Here is a 20,326-nt window from a genome sequence, read left to right as displayed (position 1 = left end):
AATGTACCCATATTGTTTGTACACACTGTGCTTATTGCAGAAGACAGAAAGTTAAAATGCATTGTTGAGAAAGAACAGTACATGATATTCAGTGATTCTTTGATTTTAAGATAGTATATAGATACAAAGTTCAGGAAAATTTACTATCTCCTTTTTTGTTCAGATTTAGATTTGTTTTTCAAGGTTTTGCTTCCTGGTTCTCCTGGAGAGGTGCTGATCAACATGAATTCTAAGGAGTTATTTGCTTCTCTCACAGCTTCTGTTTTGCTCAGACTGTGGCATTACTTAGAAGATTAAGTAATTATTCACACTAATCCAACTTGCACAATGCAATTTTACGCTAATTGTCTCACCATGTACATTGATCTTTGCCTAATCAAGTATTAAAATCAAGGTTTAATTTTATAGGTTTTATCTTGAAAGCTATCCAAATAAAGCATTCAAGAGACCATGAAGAAAGAGGTAGATACCAGGGCATGCTGTAGTACAGAAACATTAAAAATACTCAATGTATTCAAATACACTACAGAAAACCTAATCAATAAAAGTAAGTTACTATTGTAAAAAATTATGTGGCATTACAATATCAACTTACTGGTAGGGTACTTAAAATGCTTCCAAACAAATCTTTATTCTCACAAACATTTGAAAAAGTAGCTCTGAAAATAAAAATTTCCTAACAAAGGAAATCTTTCAATGGAATCTCTTTGAAACCACTCACTGTGATGAACAGTAATTCTCAGAAATAAGCTGAGAAGCAGGACTTAAACTACCACATACTACTGGATTCAACGCCAAGCAACTTGGCATTCCCGTTTGCTTTGACAATATGGTGTCTGAAGCATTTGGATTTGGAATTTTTGACTGTCAGATAAGCAAAAAATGTTTTCCTCTGGCTCTTCAGCTGGGGTCACACCAGATCACAGATTCAAGTACTTCTTCAGCATTGCTGTTATCCCACTTTTGTGAGGATCAAAGCCAGTCAGAGACAGATCTTTAGGCAAAATTGTAACAAAGGATGATAAAAAGACTGAAGGACTTAATGCCTTTCCTCATTATTTCATAGTAAAATGAGTTTTCTGAGTAACAAGCCCTCTGAGCTGAAGACAGGAATGGGGAACAGAATGAAGACCCCAGTCCAAGGGAAAATGATCAACAACCTGATACACCACTTAGACATGCACACTTCTTTTGGGCTGGATGGGATCCACCAAAGGGTACTGAGGGAGCTGGAGAAAATACTCACTGGGCCAGCTTCCATCATTACCCACAGTCCTGGCTCACCAGGGAGGTACAGCTGACCAGCGGCTGGCAGAAGGGACACCGATCGACAGGAAGAGCTGGAAGAAGGGTCTGGAGAACTACAGACCTGTCAGCCTGACTGTGAGGCAGAGGAAAGTCATGGGTCATCTTGAGAGCCACCATGAGACACAGACAGGACATCCATGATCAGGCCCAGCCAGCAGGAATTTGAAAAAGGCAGGTCCTACTTGACCAGCCTGATCTCCTTCTATGACAGGTGCAGGAAGGCTCTGCAGAGGGTTCTGAATTGACAATTGTAGGGTATTTAACAAGACCACGTGTCAGGTCCTGCACTTGGATCACAACCACCCCTGCCTACACTACATGCTGGGGAAAGAGTGCCTGGAAAGCTGTCCAGTGGAAAAGGACCAGGGCATGTTGCTTGACAGAAGCTGAACATGAGCCACTGTGTGTCCAGATGGCCAAGGAGGCCAAGGGCATCCTGGTATGTATCAGGAATAGTGTGACCAGCAGGGCTTGAGTAGTGATTGTCCCTCTGTAGTCAGCACTGGTGAGGTCAGCTTGGATGCTGGCGTCAGTTTTGGGCTCCTCAGTACAAGAAAGACACTGAGGTGCTGGAGCATGTCCAGAGAAGGGCAACAAGGCTGGGGAAGGGTCTGGAACACAAGTCTTGTGAGAAGCAACTGAGGGAGCTGGGGATGTTTAGCCTGGAGAAGAGGAGGCTCAGAGGAGACTTTATCACTCTACAACTCCTTGAAGGCAGGCAGGCTGTAGCCAGGTTGGGATCCATCTTTTCTCCCAAGCCCCAAGTGACAGAAGAGGAAATGGCTTCAAGTTATGCCAGGGGAGGTTTAGACTGCATATCAGGTAAAATAGCTTCTCTACAAGGGTTGTCAAGCATTGGACCTGGCTGCTCAGGAAGGTGGGTTGTGTCTCCATTCCTTTAAGTATTTTAGAGATGTGAAGCTGTGGTGTGTAGGGACATGGTTTAGTGGTGGGCTTGCCAATGTTAATGGCTGAACACAGGTATCTTCCAACCTAAATGATCCTATCTATTGGAACAAAAATTGCATCGGCTACAGTTTTTTGAGACATCCTTATTTTTTTTCTGTCTCCTACTCCACTGAAAAGCTAACTTGATCATCAAGTTTAAGCATAACAAACATCATTGATACATGTGAAAAAAATTGTAAGATTTAAGCAACTAGAACAGCTTGTACAGGAAATACCTTGTTTGATGTGAAGAGGATGAAGGATGTCAACATTGTGGGGAGGAAAGACATAGAGCAGCTGCTTTGTGAAATAAGCAGCCATGAATCGTGCCATGGACTGAATCACAGCCATAGCAGTGTCAGTATGAATGCTGGTTACCATCCATAGTTCATGCTGAAAATACTTGATATCTAAAAAAAGAAAAATCAAATTAAAACATTACAATAAGAAATATTTTAAATTTGAATGCTAAAATTATTTAATCACAGGTTATAAAATATTTTTTTAAAACAAGCAAACTTACGTAATTCTTTGACAAACTTTCAGAATTTACAGAGCTTAATCTTTTACACTAATTACACATTGTATGAATATTACAAGACTTTTCTACTAGGTTTTTAATGGCTGGAGATGGACCTTTAGCATCTAAATTTAGACCTGCACTGAGTAAAAAAAAACTGCTTCTTCAAACTTGGAAATTCAGATTTCACTTAGATTCAGACTTTGTTAAAAAAAAAAAAAATTTACAAGAATCTGCAAAAACATCCCACTGTCAAATTAGGACTGGTGACCAAACTAGAATCTGCTGTTTTTTCATGTTGTATCATAAAAAAGAAAAAATAAATATAATTATATTATTCTATTATATATTATTAATATAACAATATGTTAATATTATAAATAATAATATAAATGACAATGTATTATTATATTTATTATTATAATAATAAATAATATTGTATTATATATTATTATTAAAAATCAAATCACATAATTTCCCTCTTATTTTTCTTATTCAAATTCCTTTTTTGAGATTATTTGAATCTAAAAATATTTAGCAGGTGACTAGTAGACAATGAGAGTTGTCTAAACACATATTCCAACAAGTGCAGCTGAAATATCATCTGAGGATCAGAAAAAGTCACTGAAAACAGTGTACAGTGAAAAGTGTCAAAATCTATCAGGTGTGCATGTGAGGGCACAGAAATTAGACACTAGGCTCTTCAAACAGTGTCAACATACCTTATCACACTTTTAGGCAATTAAACATACCAGAAAATTCTTCCATCTCGCCTTTGGAGAGCTGTGACCGCCTTAGAATCTCTCTTACCAGATGATCGCAGAGTCCCTGAGCTTCACACACATTATATTGATACAGGTGACAAAACAATATGGCAAGGTAGTATCTACGCTGAAGGAAACATGCTCTTTTTCCTCCTGCATTAAAAGATAAAAAAAAGGTACAAGTGCAAGTGGAAGAGAAAAAATAAACACAAAAAGAGATGTAGCAAATGAAAGTACTATTTCTTTTCTCTCCAGAAACACATCTATATAAACTATACACTTTGAGGAGTAGAAACCAGGAGCAGCTCCTTTAGGATATGGTCATTCTACACAGCCTCTTAAGTCCCTAGTAAGTTAATGCTCATCCACAACATTTTTATTTCAAGACATATGGCAGTTTTCAAAGCAATACTATGCATAACTGTTAAGACACAGAAAAAGTCAGGAGAGCTTAAGGAAGTCTAGCCTTCAAAGAAAGAGTAGCTGAACCACAGTGGAGTTGCTTAGACACCCACCAAGCCTCCAATATTCTGAATTTTTTCCTCAATGTAGTATTCTTTATTCTAATAACCAGCAGAAAATTTTCTCATGATGCCTGGAAAAGAAACGGTGGTATATCTGTTTCAAATCAACTCTTACAAAAACTCCTGAGGCAAGTTTTATTTTGTTACTCTCCAAACACTAATTCTTTTAATTTTACAGCTACTTAAGGAATTGATTTTTCTTCATCTGTTTTTCTTTGTCTCTTTCTTGCTCACAAATTTGTCTAGAGCTTTCCTGTACCAAGTACTTAATCACAAAGAAGGTCTGGTATTAAAAGAGAAATGCATAGAAATTTTCTCAGAGGGCAACCAGACTTAAGTTTTGACTGGTGTCAATTCATCCCATCTTAATTTCAAATACACACCCTTTACGCATCTCACTCCCTCTTTCTGAAGAGCAAACAGAGTCACAAACGTAAAATGATTATACAACTTACCCCCTCCACCCTCAAAGATTTTATCCCTTACCATTTGTCTTGAGTTCACAAAGAGATCTTTTCCAAATATCCAGAGATTCTCTGTAGGAGCCTAAAAGAAACTGCTCCTCACCTATAAAAGTCACATATTAACAAATTAAAAGCTTTACTTTTATATTTAAAAATACACTCTTCTTTCAGTAGCAGACATTTACTGAAAGCAGAACAAAATATGTTAGCTCCCAGAAAACTTCTATTCTCACAATTAAGTCCAAGTTTTGAGCATCTGAGAGAAGGTGACTTTGAACACTCCTTGCCAGGAGAGGTAACGCATGAGCTCTCCTCCAGGAGGAGCTAATGTATTGTATGGAGCGCTGTAGGAAGAGGAGTTAGAATTCTCATTTAAGGGAGAGAGATCAAGAACATGGCAAGAAAACAGAATTGTAAAGGGAGACATAAATGGGAAGCTGGGCTTAGCAGTGTATAAGTCAAAAAGAATGTAGAACATAGATCAGTAAAGTGTAAGAAATTAGGCTACAACTGTATACTGTTTGGAAAATAAATATGCTTAGATTACCAAGCACCTTAGGTTACACCAAGATGTTTAGTTGAAGCTGACAACATTTGAGAATTTAACATGATCGTGCCCACAACGATCACAGGGAGTGAACAATCTTTCTACACAGAAATCCAGTAAGGGACACATTGTGATTTACTTCAGAAGAAACAATACAGGAGATTAGAATTAAAATCTACCATTCAGATTCTTTAGGACATGGCTAAAAGCAAACCAGAGTAAATTCAGTCTTTTAATTTAGCTTAACAAACTCTAAAAATTATAATGCAATCTACAAACATACCAGGACATTAAGTATTTAAGACAGAATTAATGATAAGCATTTAAGAGAAGTCCAAATGATCACTTTTTAAAAATCTGGTAGTCAGTTACAGATTGTTGAGTTGGACCTAATTTTCCTAGTTTTCAATTAACAATTTTACTAACCAGATACAGAATTAATCCTCAGATGTTGTTCTAATGTCACTCCTGAAGACTGGATGGTTGCTTGTATATGACTTAAAAGCAATGAGACAACAGAAACCTCTTCTGCATTCTTGCTCACTTTTCTTTTTAGCTGCACCTGATACCAAACCACTTTCTTATACAATAACCGCCATAGTACAGCCAACCTGTAATTCAAGAAGTACAATATTATGAGATTAAGCAAGAGTTAACGAAGTTGCCTACATCAATTTCTTATGTTCTTTAGTTTTGCATTATGCTCCCAAAACCTAAATTATATCAGCTACTTTCTTGACTTGGGTGAGGGGAAAAAATGAAGCACTTTTTGCCCCATTTTTGACTAAAAAACATTATTTCTTCTGAATTTTCTTAAGCACAGCAATCTACCTTAAGAACCTAAACACCCCCAAAATTAATCCCCTTGCTAGCTAAACAATGGGGAAATGAAATAATCTCAGACAGAGAAACCTCAGAACAGGTATGAGTATCTTTTTAAACAAGACTGATTAAAAAACAATTAAAGCATAACACAGAAAAGCAAAGAAAAGGAAACAAGATTACAGAATACAGTTTTAGGACTGGCAAGTCCCTGTTGCCTAGCACAGTCCTATTAGATGTACCAGCTCAGATATGTAGTAAGTTTAACAATACGAGCAAATACATATTGCTAGAGACTTGAAAAAGCTTGCAGAAAACTGCAACACATTTGTATCTTGAAGTACTACTGGGTTCATAATTAACACAGATGCACAGTGCTCAGTACATGGAGCACAATTATTCAAAAATATGGATTATCTTCTCTGAGACAACTGAAACTTGCCTATCAGATTTGCAGTGAACATAGTACTATATTTAAGGATAATTGAAGAAATACCTTTTACTGTAGTAGGAATTAATTTGTGAGTTACAATGCTACTTAAGTTCTAAATCTCTGGAAAGCAGAAGCCTGCTCATGTGAACAGCACACTTTGATTCACTGGAGTTTTGCAGAATAGAAATACTCCAGTGACAACAGTATACTTTCCCAAAAGTTGGACAGCACACTTCAGTCAAGTTTATGTGTGGGGAAGAAACAGCTCTGACAGTTTAAGTAAATTAGTTTCTACAAATGGGTTTTTCTTATTGCTCTGAGACACCACATCCATAATGAATATAAACTTTGCTGACTAAACTGACATCACTGACATACTGCATATGAGCAGACTCTTGCTCCATAAAGTTTGCAACTAGGAAAGAGCGAAACACACAAGAGACAGTTAAAGCATCTAAATTTCAATGTCTGGATTGATGCTGCACTACCAGGCCTGGTGTCAGCTGTCAACCCATCAGTTATCTCCAAACTGGTTTGCAGTTATAGTTTAGTCACCATAACCAAACTATATTCAAATATAGGTCTGAGCCTTAATCTGCCTGCTTTGTTTATCATGCCTTTCCATGGAGTAAAAGGCAGCAAAAAAATCAAATGGATATTTCATTATAATTTAACTCATACAATTTTTGTTCCACCATACAGAACCACTTAGGCTCGAAAACACCCTTAGGATCATTGTCTCCAACCATTAACATTGCCAATCCCACTTTTAAACCATGACCCTAAACACCACAGCTACACATCTTTTAAATACCCACAGGAATGGAGACTCAGCCCACTTCCCCAGGCAGCCTGGTACAATGCCTGACAATCCTTTCAGATACTGCAGGGCCTGGGGCTGGACTTGGTGTGCTGCCTCACCAGTGCCAGGTACAAAACAATTGTCACTTCTCTGGTCCTGCTGCCAGGATTCCATTGGCCTTTTTTGGCCATCTCGGCCTACACTGGCTCATGTGCAGCTGCTGTCAACATACATCCCCAGGTCCTTTTCTGCTGGGCAGCTTTCCAGCTACTCTACCCCAGCCTGTGGGGCTGCACAAGGCTGTTGTGACCCCAGGGCAGGACCTGGTACTTGGCCTTGTTGAACCTCACACCATTGGCTTCAGACTATCAATGCAGCCAGTCCAGATCCTCCTGCAGAGCATTTCTGACCTCCAGCAGATCAACACTCCCACCCAACTGAGTGTTATTTATGAACTGACTGAAGGTGCTCTTGATCCCCTCACTCTGATTATTGATTATTAATCAGGGCTGGCCCCCAATACTGAGCCTTTGGGAACACCACAGCAACTAACTGGCTGCAGCTGGATGTAACTCCATTCATCATCACTTCCTAGGCCTAGCCATCAGCCATTAATTCATTTTAACCCAGCAGAGTGCTTTTATCCAAGCCATGAGCTGCCAATTTCTCCAGGAGAAAGCTGTGGGAACCTATGTCAAAGGTTTTACTAAAGTCCAGGTAGACAATATCCACAGTATCCATAGCCCTTCCCTCATCCATCAAGTAGGTCACCTGTCACAGAAGACCAGGCTGGTTAAACAGGATCTGCCTTTCATAAACCTGTGATGGCTAGGCCTGATCACCTGGTTTTAATTTACATTTTTTTCCCCGTGCAAAGCTTATTCATACCTTTTTTCTGTTTTTGCATCATGGTTTACTTGAGGACATTCTCTAAGCAGAGATTTCAGTGAGCTAAACTGCTGAGTAGTATTGTCATCAAGAACTAAGAAAACAGGCACTGTGAGAGAGTCAAGTTCCACAAGAGTATTACTGTCAGGAGAGGCAAAAAAATTCTCATACTGTAGTACACATACTCTGCTTAGGATGTGAGAAACCATTTTCAAAAGACAGAAGCATGCCAGAAGGTTTTTTGAGAACAATTGATCTTGTTGCTGTATAAACATCAGTTTTAAAGTTTCTAATGTCAGCTTTGCCACATGCCCAGTCACACTGGCTCTTGAATGCCAGTACAAGACAGTCAAACACTGCTGAAAATATTTCAGGACAAAATGCATCCATTGAGTATTCTTCACAGACTTGTTTAAAGATGCATCCTGGTTTAGCAAAGTACATTTCACAAACTGAACAATGCTGAAAAAATGGATAATGCAGTTCACTGTATAATTCAGCAATGCATCCTTGTCTTCCATATTTTTTGAAATCCCTATCTGCCATGCACCAAGGAGGTTTTTCTGAATGGAATATAGTTCCAATGATGATTTATCTTTCTCTTCAATATCATCTTCTGCATGGATGGTATCAAACATTGATGCAAATTCTAAGCAGCCTTCATCAGCTTTACCAACAGATGAATAGATTCTTTGGTTATAGAAGCTGGAAGTGGTACTGTAAAACTGCTTTTCATTGTCTGATTCTTCTTCAAGGTCCTAAATCAGACAAGCGAAAAATCAACAGCTTAATTCAAGTTTACTGAGAGAGAGACAGAGAGAGCACATATAGATTGCAAAGAATCAGCATTTAGTCAGTCTCATAAATGAAGTTTTTATGCTTAATTACCTTGCTTAAATGCTAGTACGCTTAATAAACTGCAGTTTCATCTCAATCTCAAATTAAGTGTTATTTGCAGAACAGCTGGGCAGCCAAATTAAATTACCTAAAAACAAAATTACACTGCCAGTACAGCAGCAGATTTTATACCAGAAAGTGAAACTCCATACTTCATTAAACCTAAAGTACAAGACAGAGATTTTTCCAGATTCCTGTAAGATATAAAAGTCATTCAAGAAAAGCTCAAAAGCTTCAAAGAACAAACCAAAACTCAAAAGCATGAAATGAAGTTGGGAAAGGCTGTTCAGGAACTATGATCACAGGGCAACTCTTCCAAAAGACAATACAGATTTTGGAACTGATTAAAGAATCCTCTAAAACCCAGGATAAAGATAAGAATCATATTTATTAAGACTGTTATTAAAATAGTCTACAGCCGCAGTACATCTAATAGCTAATGTTACATTTTATTATAACGTGAAGCTAAAGTATTATGTTTCCAGGGAGATCTTATCGCACCTTTCATTACGTAAAGGAGGCTACAAGGGAGCAGGAGACTTTTGACATGGACACATAGTGATAGGACAAGGGACATTGGTTTTAAACTGAGAGAAGGTGGGTTTAGATATTAGGCAGAAATTCTTTACTGTGAAAGTGCTGAGACTCTGGGATGGGTTGCCCAGAGAAACAGTGGCTGCCCTATGCATGAAATGTCCAAGACAAGGTTGGAAGGGGCTTTGAGCAGTCTGGTCTAATGAAAGGTGTTCCTGATTCTGTCAGGGGGCAGGAACTGGACAATCCTTAAGGTCTCTTCCAACATAAACTATTCTATGTATTGGAACACCACAAACTGATATATATGTATATCATCAGATATTCTTCAAAAAGTCAACATGTGCTGAAAAAAATAACTTATTTAAAAATAAAAATCAAGTACCAGTTTGAGAAAATAAGCATATTCCTCATGTCTATAAAGAAAATGAGAATATTGAATGATTTTAAAACACTAGTTAGGATAAATAAACCTATTATTATTTTTTTTTCAAAACCCCCAGTTATTTCCATTTAGAATACCTTAAACGTACATAATTTCATAGTAAGTGGAAAAATGCTATTAAGTACCAGTAAATCCATGGTTTTCTCGTTCATTTCTGTTGTGTTCTCCTCCAGGAATCTCGGAATGGTGGAAAAGATAGAACTTTGATTTTGAACTTGTTTTAAAAGACTGGCTTTTAAAGACAACAGCGATCGTAAGTACCGCGATCTCCTTTTACACTAAAAGAAATAACAATAACAGAAAATATATTATCAGTTTCTTGCAAGACAGATAGTTTCTAAACAAGTCAAGGAAATTGGTTAATTTGTTGTAAAAAGCTTCAGTTCAAAAGTCCCAGACGGACAGGGAGAACAGGACAGCAAGCATCTGCTACACAGAAACAAACTACCATTTGACCGTGCTTTGGGGAAGCAGAATTCTCTCACACAGAGAGCTTTAGTACTGTGAGAATCTGCTTTCTTGATGCCTAAGAAAGCCCTAGAAATTTACCTGTATGTAGGGTTTTTCTGCATTTTTACTAGTAACATATCTCTTTAAATCCTCAAATCCTTGCTCACTATTCTAGCTTATGCAGGAACACCATGATAGCTCACTTCTCCAAAAATCAGAATAGAAACTGAATTAGAAGAAAAGCTGCATTTTATCAGCAAAACCAGAAATTCTGAACTAAATATCTGTTATATCTTATATGGTCAGCAACAGTTGCAGGACCTCTTCCCTGAAAGGAAGGAAGGGACCTGGTTCTATTCTCCCAGACTTAGCTCAATTCAGAAGTGACAGAAAATGAAACAGAAGCTTTAATTGCCATGCTTGACTGAAGACCTAGTGGACAAATTTATGTACTACCATAGAGACTAAGTTGTAGAGGATTTCCAAACTCTTTCTGCATCACTCGGAAAGTTGACAAGAGCAGCATAACACCTGTCAACATCCCAAATCAACTCTACAGATACAGAAATCCCTGTTTCTTTCACAGTTTCAGAACAATAATATAGTGACAGCTCAGACTGTCCCACTCTACATTTTACTGAAATATCACGCAGACATCGAAGGAATAAAATTTCAGAAAATCTGTATTCATTGCTTTGCAGGTCAATGTGGTTATAAACACAAAGACCAAGTACCTTTGAATTACAAAATTATAAATACATTAATTATATATAATTAATTATATATCATTATATATAATTAAAAATATATATCATTATAATCAACTTTATAATTCAAACATACTTGGTCTTCAATTTACACTTTTTCATGTACCTGAAATTTTTCACTTAAAAACCTACAAAATAGTTCAAAACCCTACCTTGAAGTTCAGCAAATTCTGACGGATGTTTTCAAGCTGTTGGGCTGAATCAAGCAAAAGGGATCTCATAAATCCTGATGGTGAAAAGTTGTTAGGAAATCTTAGCAGTGTTATCATGTATCCATCAGAGACAATGAGGTAGGGTAGTCTTGGGTGTGAAGCAACAGAGAATCTCTGTCTCAGGAGGTCACGTTCAGAATCTGAAGAACCAAGAGACTGGCTGGAATCTCGACAACAAGAATGGTGCTGTCTAAAACAGAAATACATCAAAATTAAGAAGCAACTATCATATGTAATAATCATGAACAGAATAATTTCAGAACATGTAATACCACGCAATCTACTATCCAAATAAATCCCTTCAGAATCCTAGGGAAGTGTCTACCCTTTTGCAGGATGAGCACTCTGGATAAAACTATTCATGCTTGCAAGATGCTAGTATTTTACTACAACCACAACTTTTTTCAATTTAAATAAATTAAAACCAGCTTTAAGTATCCATGTATTATTTCATTAGTAGTAACTGTATTTTTTCATAATTAGAGTCTAAATTTCTATATCACACTTTTTTATCTAGCATGTACTTTGTATGCCAAATGCTTGAAGATGAAATTTGAAGGGCTAGGCTAAGAAAGTAATATATGAAAGAAAAGAACCCCTTGAAAATCTGAATCTTATAATTTCAGCACCAGTTCAGATACTCAATAGAAAAATTTTATAAACACACACATCTTTTTCAGAATGGTTTTTCTTATACAGAAATCCCTCCTTACTGAGTTCCAGAAAACTGTATAATACACGTATTCCAATATTAGCCACATAACACACTGTTTGGGTTTATTAAAAAAAAGAAAAAAGTGGCTACATATATTCAATATATCATCATAATTCATGTATTTAATATAATTTAGTATCTGATTTTTCAGATAGGGTAAGAAGGTAATATACTGCTTTGAATGTCTTCACAAGCTTTTATATTTAAACACTATTTGGTTTAAGGCATGCAAAGTTAATAAGATTAAAAAAATTAAAGTTTAGACCCTATTTGGTTTTCTGTATTTAGACTGTGTTACTTTCAGTTTATGCTAAAGTGTGTTATCAAAGATCCTTCTACTCTCTCATGAACCCAGCAGCATAATCCCAGAACTTAGATCCAGAGAATCCCAAAACAACACTTTAAAAACCAATTACTTTCTGTCCATGCAAATATGTTATTTACAATATCTCACATCAGATTCTATATGTAAAATTAAGGAACGAGCAGAGAAATAGCACTGTATTAAAATAAACTTGCACTTTTAGGACTTCAGCAAGTTTAATTTCTTCTTATATCACAAAAAACATGCTAATTTAGTTACTAATAAATTCAAACACTTTTAGGAAAACAAATCACTTTATGTATACTTACATTGTCACAATGTCAATTTTCATCACGACAAATGCATTATAAGGAATAGAAGAGAACTATGAATGAGAAACAGATATTGGAAAGACACATGAAAAGCAAGAGTGTGAATTTGAAAGATAACATTTATGCAAAATTATAATAAATATGATAGAAAGTAAGATAAGACCAGAATACAGAAACATATAAACCTTTTAAAACCCTTTTACCTGTATGTTATTAGAGGATGAAATGGAATAAACTGTGCTGGTCCAAATTCTACAGAGCATCCAGAAGCAATTAAGGTCAGCAATTCCCCCATACATGTCAATAAAACCAAACATCCACGTTTTAACATGCAAGCCAAGAAAAGGCTATCAGGAGTCCAACTCATATCGCCAACCCAGTAAGATCTAAATTGGGCAGGTAAAAAAACATTTTTTCTCTGTCAAATTTCAGCATCAGAGGGTTAGGATATAACATAAACAAACAGGTTATAAAATAAACAAACAAACCATAACACAAAACTGAAAGACCCACAACAGCAGCAGAAACATTGTCATTTACTGACCTGATGAACCTGGATGGGGTCACGCTACTTTTGCTACTACAACCTTTCAGGCTACCCGAAACAGTTACAAAATTCAAAGTGTTCAGAAACAAAACCTGAGTTGCCTAGAAAAAAAAAATAAAGACATTATAAATGTTTGTATTACAAGGTCATTATTGCAAAAAAAGTCTACTACTAAATTATGCATTATATTTGGTGGACTGGTAACACCATTATACATGGAAATGACATTGTGTTTCACTATTTATTACTATTTGAACATTTATTGAATTCTACACATTATTCTACGCTTGAAATATAAGTAAGGACTATTATATACTTAATATGTAATTACATATTCTTTTTAATGTAACTTTTTTCTAAAACTCAATATAAGATCACTCTTCTTTAGTCTTTCTAATAATTAACAAGTGGAGCTTTGAAGGATTGCATCATGCCAGTCCGGTACATCAAAAAAACAGGTCAATTTTCTCTGTCATCATTAGCATTAAAAAGTACATTAGAATTTGACCTCTGAGATATTAACAAGAATAATATCATGAAGTCCAAAATATGTCAGGCTGAGGCTTGACTGAGAATCACCTAGAATCTTTGCAGATATGATGCAGTAATTGAAATTAATTTCTTTTTTATTAGAGCTTAGAAATGACAGGATCTCATACCAACTTCTAACTGAACACCACACATAAACAATTGAGTTGTAGTGGAAGTTTTTAGCTCGGGATATCAATGTAAATATAATTTCATGTCCCCTTGTAAGTGCTAAAATCATCCCAAAACTGTGTTTTTAAATCCTTGTTACCACTTCATTCAAATGGAACTCTTAGCTTAAATGATGCACTGTCATACATACCTTTGGATCAGTTTGATTTACAGCTACTGCAAGCAGAAGCCCATCTCTTGCAAATGCACATAGCAGAGCTCCTCTTGACTTTACAGACACACACTGAGGAACCAAATTGACAACAGAACAAGTCTGCTGTACCCACTGGATCTGGTATGGCAAAGAACTGAATACCAACAAAAAGATAACAAAACCAAGTGGTTACCTCATTTTGCAGAATGGGATTATTCCTATACAGTAAAAAACCATGCAAGACAAAACCATATAAAGCATGAGCTAGTAAAAAAAACCCAGCTGTTTTTCTTCAAATGCCTTACAAATGAAAAAATATTTTGTACTTACACAAGTTCAAAAATTACGTATGAGCACTAAGAGTTATTTTTATGGAATGGGACTTTTATGGGATTTATAAATCTAGAACATGCAAATATATATAGATCAATGACATATAATTGAGGCACTTGCATTCTAGCCAGAAGCAGCTTCCCCAGACCTTGTAACACCATTCGCCACAGGAATATTCAGAATTTGAAAATCAACAGTATGTGGCTCTGAGCAAAAAATCTGTGGATGACCCATCATTGGAAGTGTTCAATGATATGTTGGACTATGCTTCCAGTAACCTGATCTAGTGGAAGGGGCTATGTGACCTTTACAGGTCCCCTTCAATCCAAACCATTCTGTGATCCCATAAAGATTCAAAACATGACAGAAAACACAAGACAAAATCTGTCTTGAAGTATGCCATCTAACTGACAGAAAAAAAAAAGCATTAATATGCAAAAATGAATTAAATAATAGCAAGCAATGAAACTAAGCGCAAGTTGACATAAGAAAATATGAGTAACATGTCTGAGAAATGTAGCTACAATTTCAGGCTGCATTACTATGGTGTGGATAGCTAGCTACATACATACATACATATGCATTTCTGCACTGGTACATTATGCTCTGTTTCATTTTTTGTATAGCATCAGAAAGGAATTACCATGCCACTGATAAACTGAAGATTAGGTCAAGTAGGACATCATTACTAAGTATAAAAAGGACTTCATGCAACAAAAGAAGTTGTACCACATCATGTGCAGGGCAAAATTTTGGCAAGTTATTAAAATAACACCTGCAGAGGGCATATCCATTTAAACTCATAGACATATGTGTCACCCAGGAAGAGGAATGGACTATACATGTGCTCCAGATTATTACTCAACAGCATTTTTAAGTGGTTGTATCAGTACAACCACAAACCACAATCAGTACAGTATTGCAATACTTGGTCCCAATCCGGGTAAAGAAATGCACACACACACTTTCACATCAAACAAAAGAAATGAAAAGGGTAACAGAAAACCAATAAAATTTGCAAACCCACATAAAGAAGAGGTAGTCAAGGCATTCATGGCTGCACAGTACAAGAAATATAAGATATATATTATAAGATATATATATAAGATATATAATATAAGATATATATATAAAATATAAGAAAATAAATATATATATAAGCAATATAAGAAGAAACAAGAAAAGTACATTCTATAATCGTCATGCAAAAAACAATGAAACTAAAACACATGTCAACAGGCATACATAGCTACCCAGTAAATATTCCCAGTGTTATCTAGGTGTAAGATAATAATGAAGTATGGAACATATAAATAAATGCTGTTGTATTAAACACACATTTTACATGGGACATGTAAAGGACAGGGGAGAATGGCTTTAAAATGACACAGGGCATACTATAAACATCCATATGTAAACATAAATAGGTGCTTATAACCATAGGTTAATGGAACATCCATGTAAATGTGTTCAGTTGCATCTCTGAATTCCAGTTCTAAAAAATAATAAAATATTCCTGATGCTGCTGTAACTTCAGGTATCTTCGAACTTACCTAACATTTTTAAAGGTATTTTCATGCCATCGAAGAATCAGAAATGTGAGCACCAAACACTCTCCAGAGTAAAATACAAAAGAACACAAGCAGCAATCACCTAGCACCTGTAAAAAAAGGGAACACGATCAAAACAATCCCAAAAGGCTTGTCACACTCAAATTTCTCCTTAATTATCTACATATTTAGATCAATAGCTATTACAAATCCAATTAAATAACACAATGTTGTCATTCAGAAATGTAAAGGCTAGCAAGAATGTAAGTGGGCCAGAACTCCAATATGGCTGTTCTTACATTGTCATCAAATATAACATGAACTATTGAGCCTATGCAAAATGCCAAAGAGGCAGACATTGCTTTCAAAACTCACTGTAGCTTTTGTGGCTCTAATTTAATTAAGAAATAAAATTATTGCCTTGGGGTTTATTTTTTACCTCATTTTGTATGAACGCAGCATCCACTCCAATTTCTTTTTCTTCAGTAGAAGGCAATATGACTGATTCATCAGTTAAAACTTGTGTCCAACGCCCAGGAGAGTTTTTACCAAAGGCTGTATTTTCACGTTCTGTACTCTCCCACAAAAAGGTACATGCTGTAGGAGTAGTTAACAGTACCTTTCTGCCATCTCCAGATACATACAAGTACAATCTCATTAAACACTCTGGAGAAAAAAAAAAAAAAAAAAAACACAACAACATGCCAGGATAGTTCCTGTTCTTTTGTTAGACATAGAATTAAAAAGAATAGAGAAAGTAAATTTTTCCTCTCATCTATAACTAGAAATCCAAAAATCCAAGCCATCATGTTAAGCACCTGTAATTTCCAGCTTTCTGACAGATAGCAGACCTTGGGCAGCAGTAAAGTCAGATGGATGTTCATCTCTATGCATCCCATGAATTATCTTTCCCACAACACACAACCATTAGAAATGTTTCCTGAGACAGCCTAAGTGCTCTACTATGGATTACTTTTATCTTCCCTGAAATGACAGAATTTCTTGTGCAACACTTAACTATAGAAGCTGGTATCAGTGATGCTATCCTATACAAGAAAATAGTTGATACTTAAGTTTGCAAATATGTGTCCGTATTTTATTCTTTCCAGCTAGCATGCTTTCCATAAAAGCCCACCCAGAGAATCAGCTTCAAATTATCCATATATTGTTTACATCAAATGTACATCTGCCCTCATTGATAACCTAGTTGGGAACGTTTTACAGTCAAAATAAACCATTAAAAAATACTTACAGTATCTGAAAATGAACTATTTAAAAGGGCTTACTAAATGAAAAACTTGTATCACTCAAATGACATTTGCCAAAGTTTAGCTAGCAAACAAACTATACAAATGCAAAAAATGTAAGACTACAGTTTTACTCATGTAATAGCTGTTAAAGAAAGGAAAATAACTTTCCCTTTATTCAATTTTTTCACAGGATTAATTGAAAAAACCTACCTTGTGCTCCTGCTACTACTTTTTTGGACTCTTCGATTGCTGGTACAATTTTCAAGCAGTCCTGATCCTTATTCCAAAGAAAGAGCTCTCCTGTTGTAAGTATTCCTGCCAACCAAGCAGCTGTGTTCATTGGGGGAGAGAAGTTTTGAAGGATATTACTGTGAAGTTACTTAAAATTACTTCTCTTCCATCTTAGCCACAGTTTTAAGTGAACTGGCAGATCCTTTAGATATCTGCTTTTTTATACTGCTACAAATATAAATAAAATAACCTTAGCTTATTGCACATAAGATATTATACTTAACCATTTCCTGATGTTGTTAAGACAACCACATTTTTCAACAAAGACTGCAGCGAAGGGATTTTCTTCTTTGTCTTCCCTGACGACAAGTTAATTTCATTTATATGTTTACCATCTAGAAGAAAAACAGCCTCTTTTTCCTATTGAAAGAATAAAAAAAAGCATTTAATTTTTCAAAATTCCATTTTCTACAGAGGCATACAGAATAATGCAGAGAAAAAATATTAGGGAAAAAATAATTTTTAAAAGTACAATAACGCAGCAATTGCCATACTAATTTCATTCTTTGGCATATTTGCTTTACAGTATATTATATCCAGCATGGACCTACAGTGATGATGAATTTGATTCACAGGTTTCAAAACAGCAAACTGATCTTACAGTTATTATTAAGAAGTTATTCAAGGTAGCTCTGCTAAACTACCTGCTGAAATTGCAAAAATTGGACATTAGCTATGTTGTCTTGTACTGTTTAATTTAGTGAGGTAATTGCCAGTGACTTCAATAGAAAAAAAATCAGCATTCAATTGCTACCTACTTAAATTCAAATCATAGAATGAAAAGATTTAGTTTGATTTTATGAAAGAAGTCTAAGAAAGTGTGTCTTTCAAGAGATGCAGGATGAAATGAGGAAAAAGAATCATTCACATCTCCCACCATGTATTGTAAAAAACGTTACGAAAAACTATAATCATCAAAACAACAATCTCATCTAAGCTCTTCTGAGTCTTTGGGGTAGGAAAAAAAAAAGGCTCTGCAAAGTTTCCCTGAGAAATTTTAAATCTCCAGACTCAGATCAGTAAGATAAAAGTTATTTATTTTATAACTCTTAACGTTACTCAAAAGACTTCCTGAGGTTGTTTTTAAAACCTCCTAAAGCAAATGGAACTGCAAAGTATTATACAATTGAAACTCAAAGAGTTTATTACACTTACCTGTCCAACCCATGATATGCGGGGCCACGGTTTTCTTTGCTTGATACACGTAGAGACGAGCACATCTAGCTTAATCTCCATTCTAACTAAGCCTCTAGGTAACCATTATACAGAAAAGCAAATAGTGGCTTTTCCACACATTTCTAGAGAAACTGAAAAAAGAAAAAAAAAAAAATAGAAGGTTTTGTTATCTGGGAGTAGGTGCAGAGGAGAGGAATTTACACGGAAAGTCTTGACCATCTCTATCAGCTTCCTGCTAAACACAAAGAGCACTGATGCTAACCGTACTTCCAAACTATCTTCCTCGGGCAGCTCACGGGCGATGTGCTGCTCAGCGGAGCGGGTCACGCTCGCTCAGAAGGAATTGAGAGAGAGAAGCCGCAAGCACATCGTTAAGAACTACAAAATGCACAAGACGTGGAAAATGTCCTGCAGCCTCGTCCGGCGGCAGATCGGGAACCCCAGGGCAGGGGCGCCGGCCTGGCGCGGGGACCGAGGGGCGGCACAGGCTTCCCCCGCCGCCGCCGGGCGTCACCCGCGGCAACCGCGCTGCCTGTGCCCGGCTCAGGGCGGCCCCCGGGGCGGGCTCATTCCCCGGGGCAGAGCGGCGGGAGGAGCTGCGTGGCCGGACCGCCGCTGGCTCGCCGGAGCCGGGGCGCTGAGGGGGCCGGGCCCGCCGCCGGCCCCGCCGCCCCGCGCTGCCGCAGCTTCCGGGCCGGGCCGGCGCAGAGCGCAGCCGCAGCCCCGCCCGCCCGCCCCGCGGCTCCCGGCGGGACGGTGCCGGCGCTCAGGGCGGCCCTTCCCGTGCGGCCCGGGCGCGCTCAGCGCACGGCTGGGGGATCCCCCCGCATCTCTGAACATGCCGGCTTGGCGAGGCCAGTGGGAGTCTCGCTCGCTGCCCAGAAAGCCGCCGGCATCCTAGGCTGTATTTAAAGCAGCGTGGTCAGAAGGGTGACGGAGGGGATTCAGCCTCTCTGCTCTGGTGGGACCCCACCTGGAGCGCTGCATCAGCTCGGGGGTCCCCAGCACGGGAAGGACATTGGACCAGTTGGAAAGGGTCCAAGGGAGCGCAGCGATATCAAAAGCCAGAACACCTCTCCTATGAAGATAGGCTGAGAGAGCTGGGCTTGTTTAGCCTGGAGAAACTTCTGTGGAAACCTCATTGAGGCAAATCAGTACTTAACGGGGGCTTATAAAATAGAGAAAAACAGGACTTTTTGCAAGGGTGTGGAGGAAGAGGTTTAAACTAAAAGAGACAAGATTTACATTAGATGTTAGAAAGAAATTATTTGAGAGTGGGGAGGACACTGGCACAGGTCACCCAGAGGAATGAATTGAAGATGCCCCATCCCTGGTAACACTGAGGTGGATGGGCTCTGAACAGCCTGGTCTAGTTGAAGGTATCCCTGCATATGGCAGAAGGGTTGAGCTATTTGATCTCTAACATCCCTTCAAACTGATAATTTTAGTGTTCTGTGAACTCTCATATGTCAAGAAAACTGACTACTGAGACTTGCTGATCAACACAACTCCCTCAGTGGGGAAAGCCAGACACCATGGATTGCCTCTGGCAACAGCCCACAGGGAACACGGCACACGGCTGTGGCTGTGGGGGACAATTTGCATCAACACCAGTATTTGGGGATGAGGGGCATGAGTAACAGCAGGAGA

General features: G+C 37.5%; 1 protein-coding gene across 7 annotated transcripts in view; it reads right to left on the bottom strand.

Annotated features, from left to right (window-relative positions):
* CPLANE1 (ciliogenesis and planar polarity effector complex subunit 1) overlaps positions 1 to 19,346 on the bottom strand; it is a 59,720-nt gene extending 40,374 nt beyond the window's left edge. For 5 of the 7 annotated variants that reach the window (XM_077171281.1, XM_077171283.1, XM_077171285.1 and 2 more), the window contains exons 1-16: positions 18,939 to 19,346; positions 18,656 to 18,807; positions 17,725 to 17,860; positions 17,420 to 17,539; positions 16,399 to 16,625; positions 15,963 to 16,069; positions 14,074 to 14,230; positions 13,221 to 13,324; positions 12,880 to 13,062; positions 11,266 to 11,515; positions 10,022 to 10,174; positions 8,021 to 8,778; positions 5,502 to 5,686; positions 4,551 to 4,631; positions 3,529 to 3,693; positions 2,493 to 2,666 (exon numbers count right to left, since the gene is read on the bottom strand). In XM_077171281.1, the coding sequence (XP_077027396.1) occupies positions 2,493 to 2,666; positions 3,529 to 3,693; positions 4,551 to 4,631; positions 5,502 to 5,686; positions 8,021 to 8,778; positions 10,022 to 10,174; positions 11,266 to 11,515; positions 12,880 to 13,062; positions 13,221 to 13,324; positions 14,074 to 14,230; positions 15,963 to 16,069; positions 16,399 to 16,625; positions 17,420 to 17,539; positions 17,725 to 17,860; positions 18,656 to 18,736 (2,881 nt within the window). In that variant the 5' untranslated portion in view covers positions 18,737 to 18,807; positions 18,939 to 19,346. Of the gene's footprint in view, positions 1 to 2,492; positions 2,667 to 3,528; positions 3,694 to 4,550; positions 4,632 to 5,501; positions 5,687 to 8,020; positions 8,779 to 10,021; positions 10,175 to 11,265; positions 11,516 to 12,673; positions 12,730 to 12,879; positions 13,063 to 13,220; positions 13,325 to 14,073; positions 14,231 to 15,962; positions 16,070 to 16,398; positions 16,626 to 17,419; positions 17,540 to 17,724; positions 17,861 to 18,655; positions 18,808 to 18,938 lie in introns of those variants that run through there. The other 2 variants (XM_077171282.1, XM_077171287.1) reach the window with 2 other exon arrangements.
* Between the last annotated feature and the right edge of the window lie 980 nt (positions 19,347 to 20,326).

The sequence above is a fragment of the Agelaius phoeniceus genome, chromosome Z (assembly GCF_051311805.1).
Source record: "Agelaius phoeniceus isolate bAgePho1 chromosome Z, bAgePho1.hap1, whole genome shotgun sequence".
NCBI lineage: Eukaryota > Metazoa > Chordata > Aves > Passeriformes > Icteridae > Agelaius > Agelaius phoeniceus.
The sequence above is the reverse complement of the archived record's forward strand: the minus strand, read 5'-3'. Positions and strand labels throughout refer to the sequence as shown.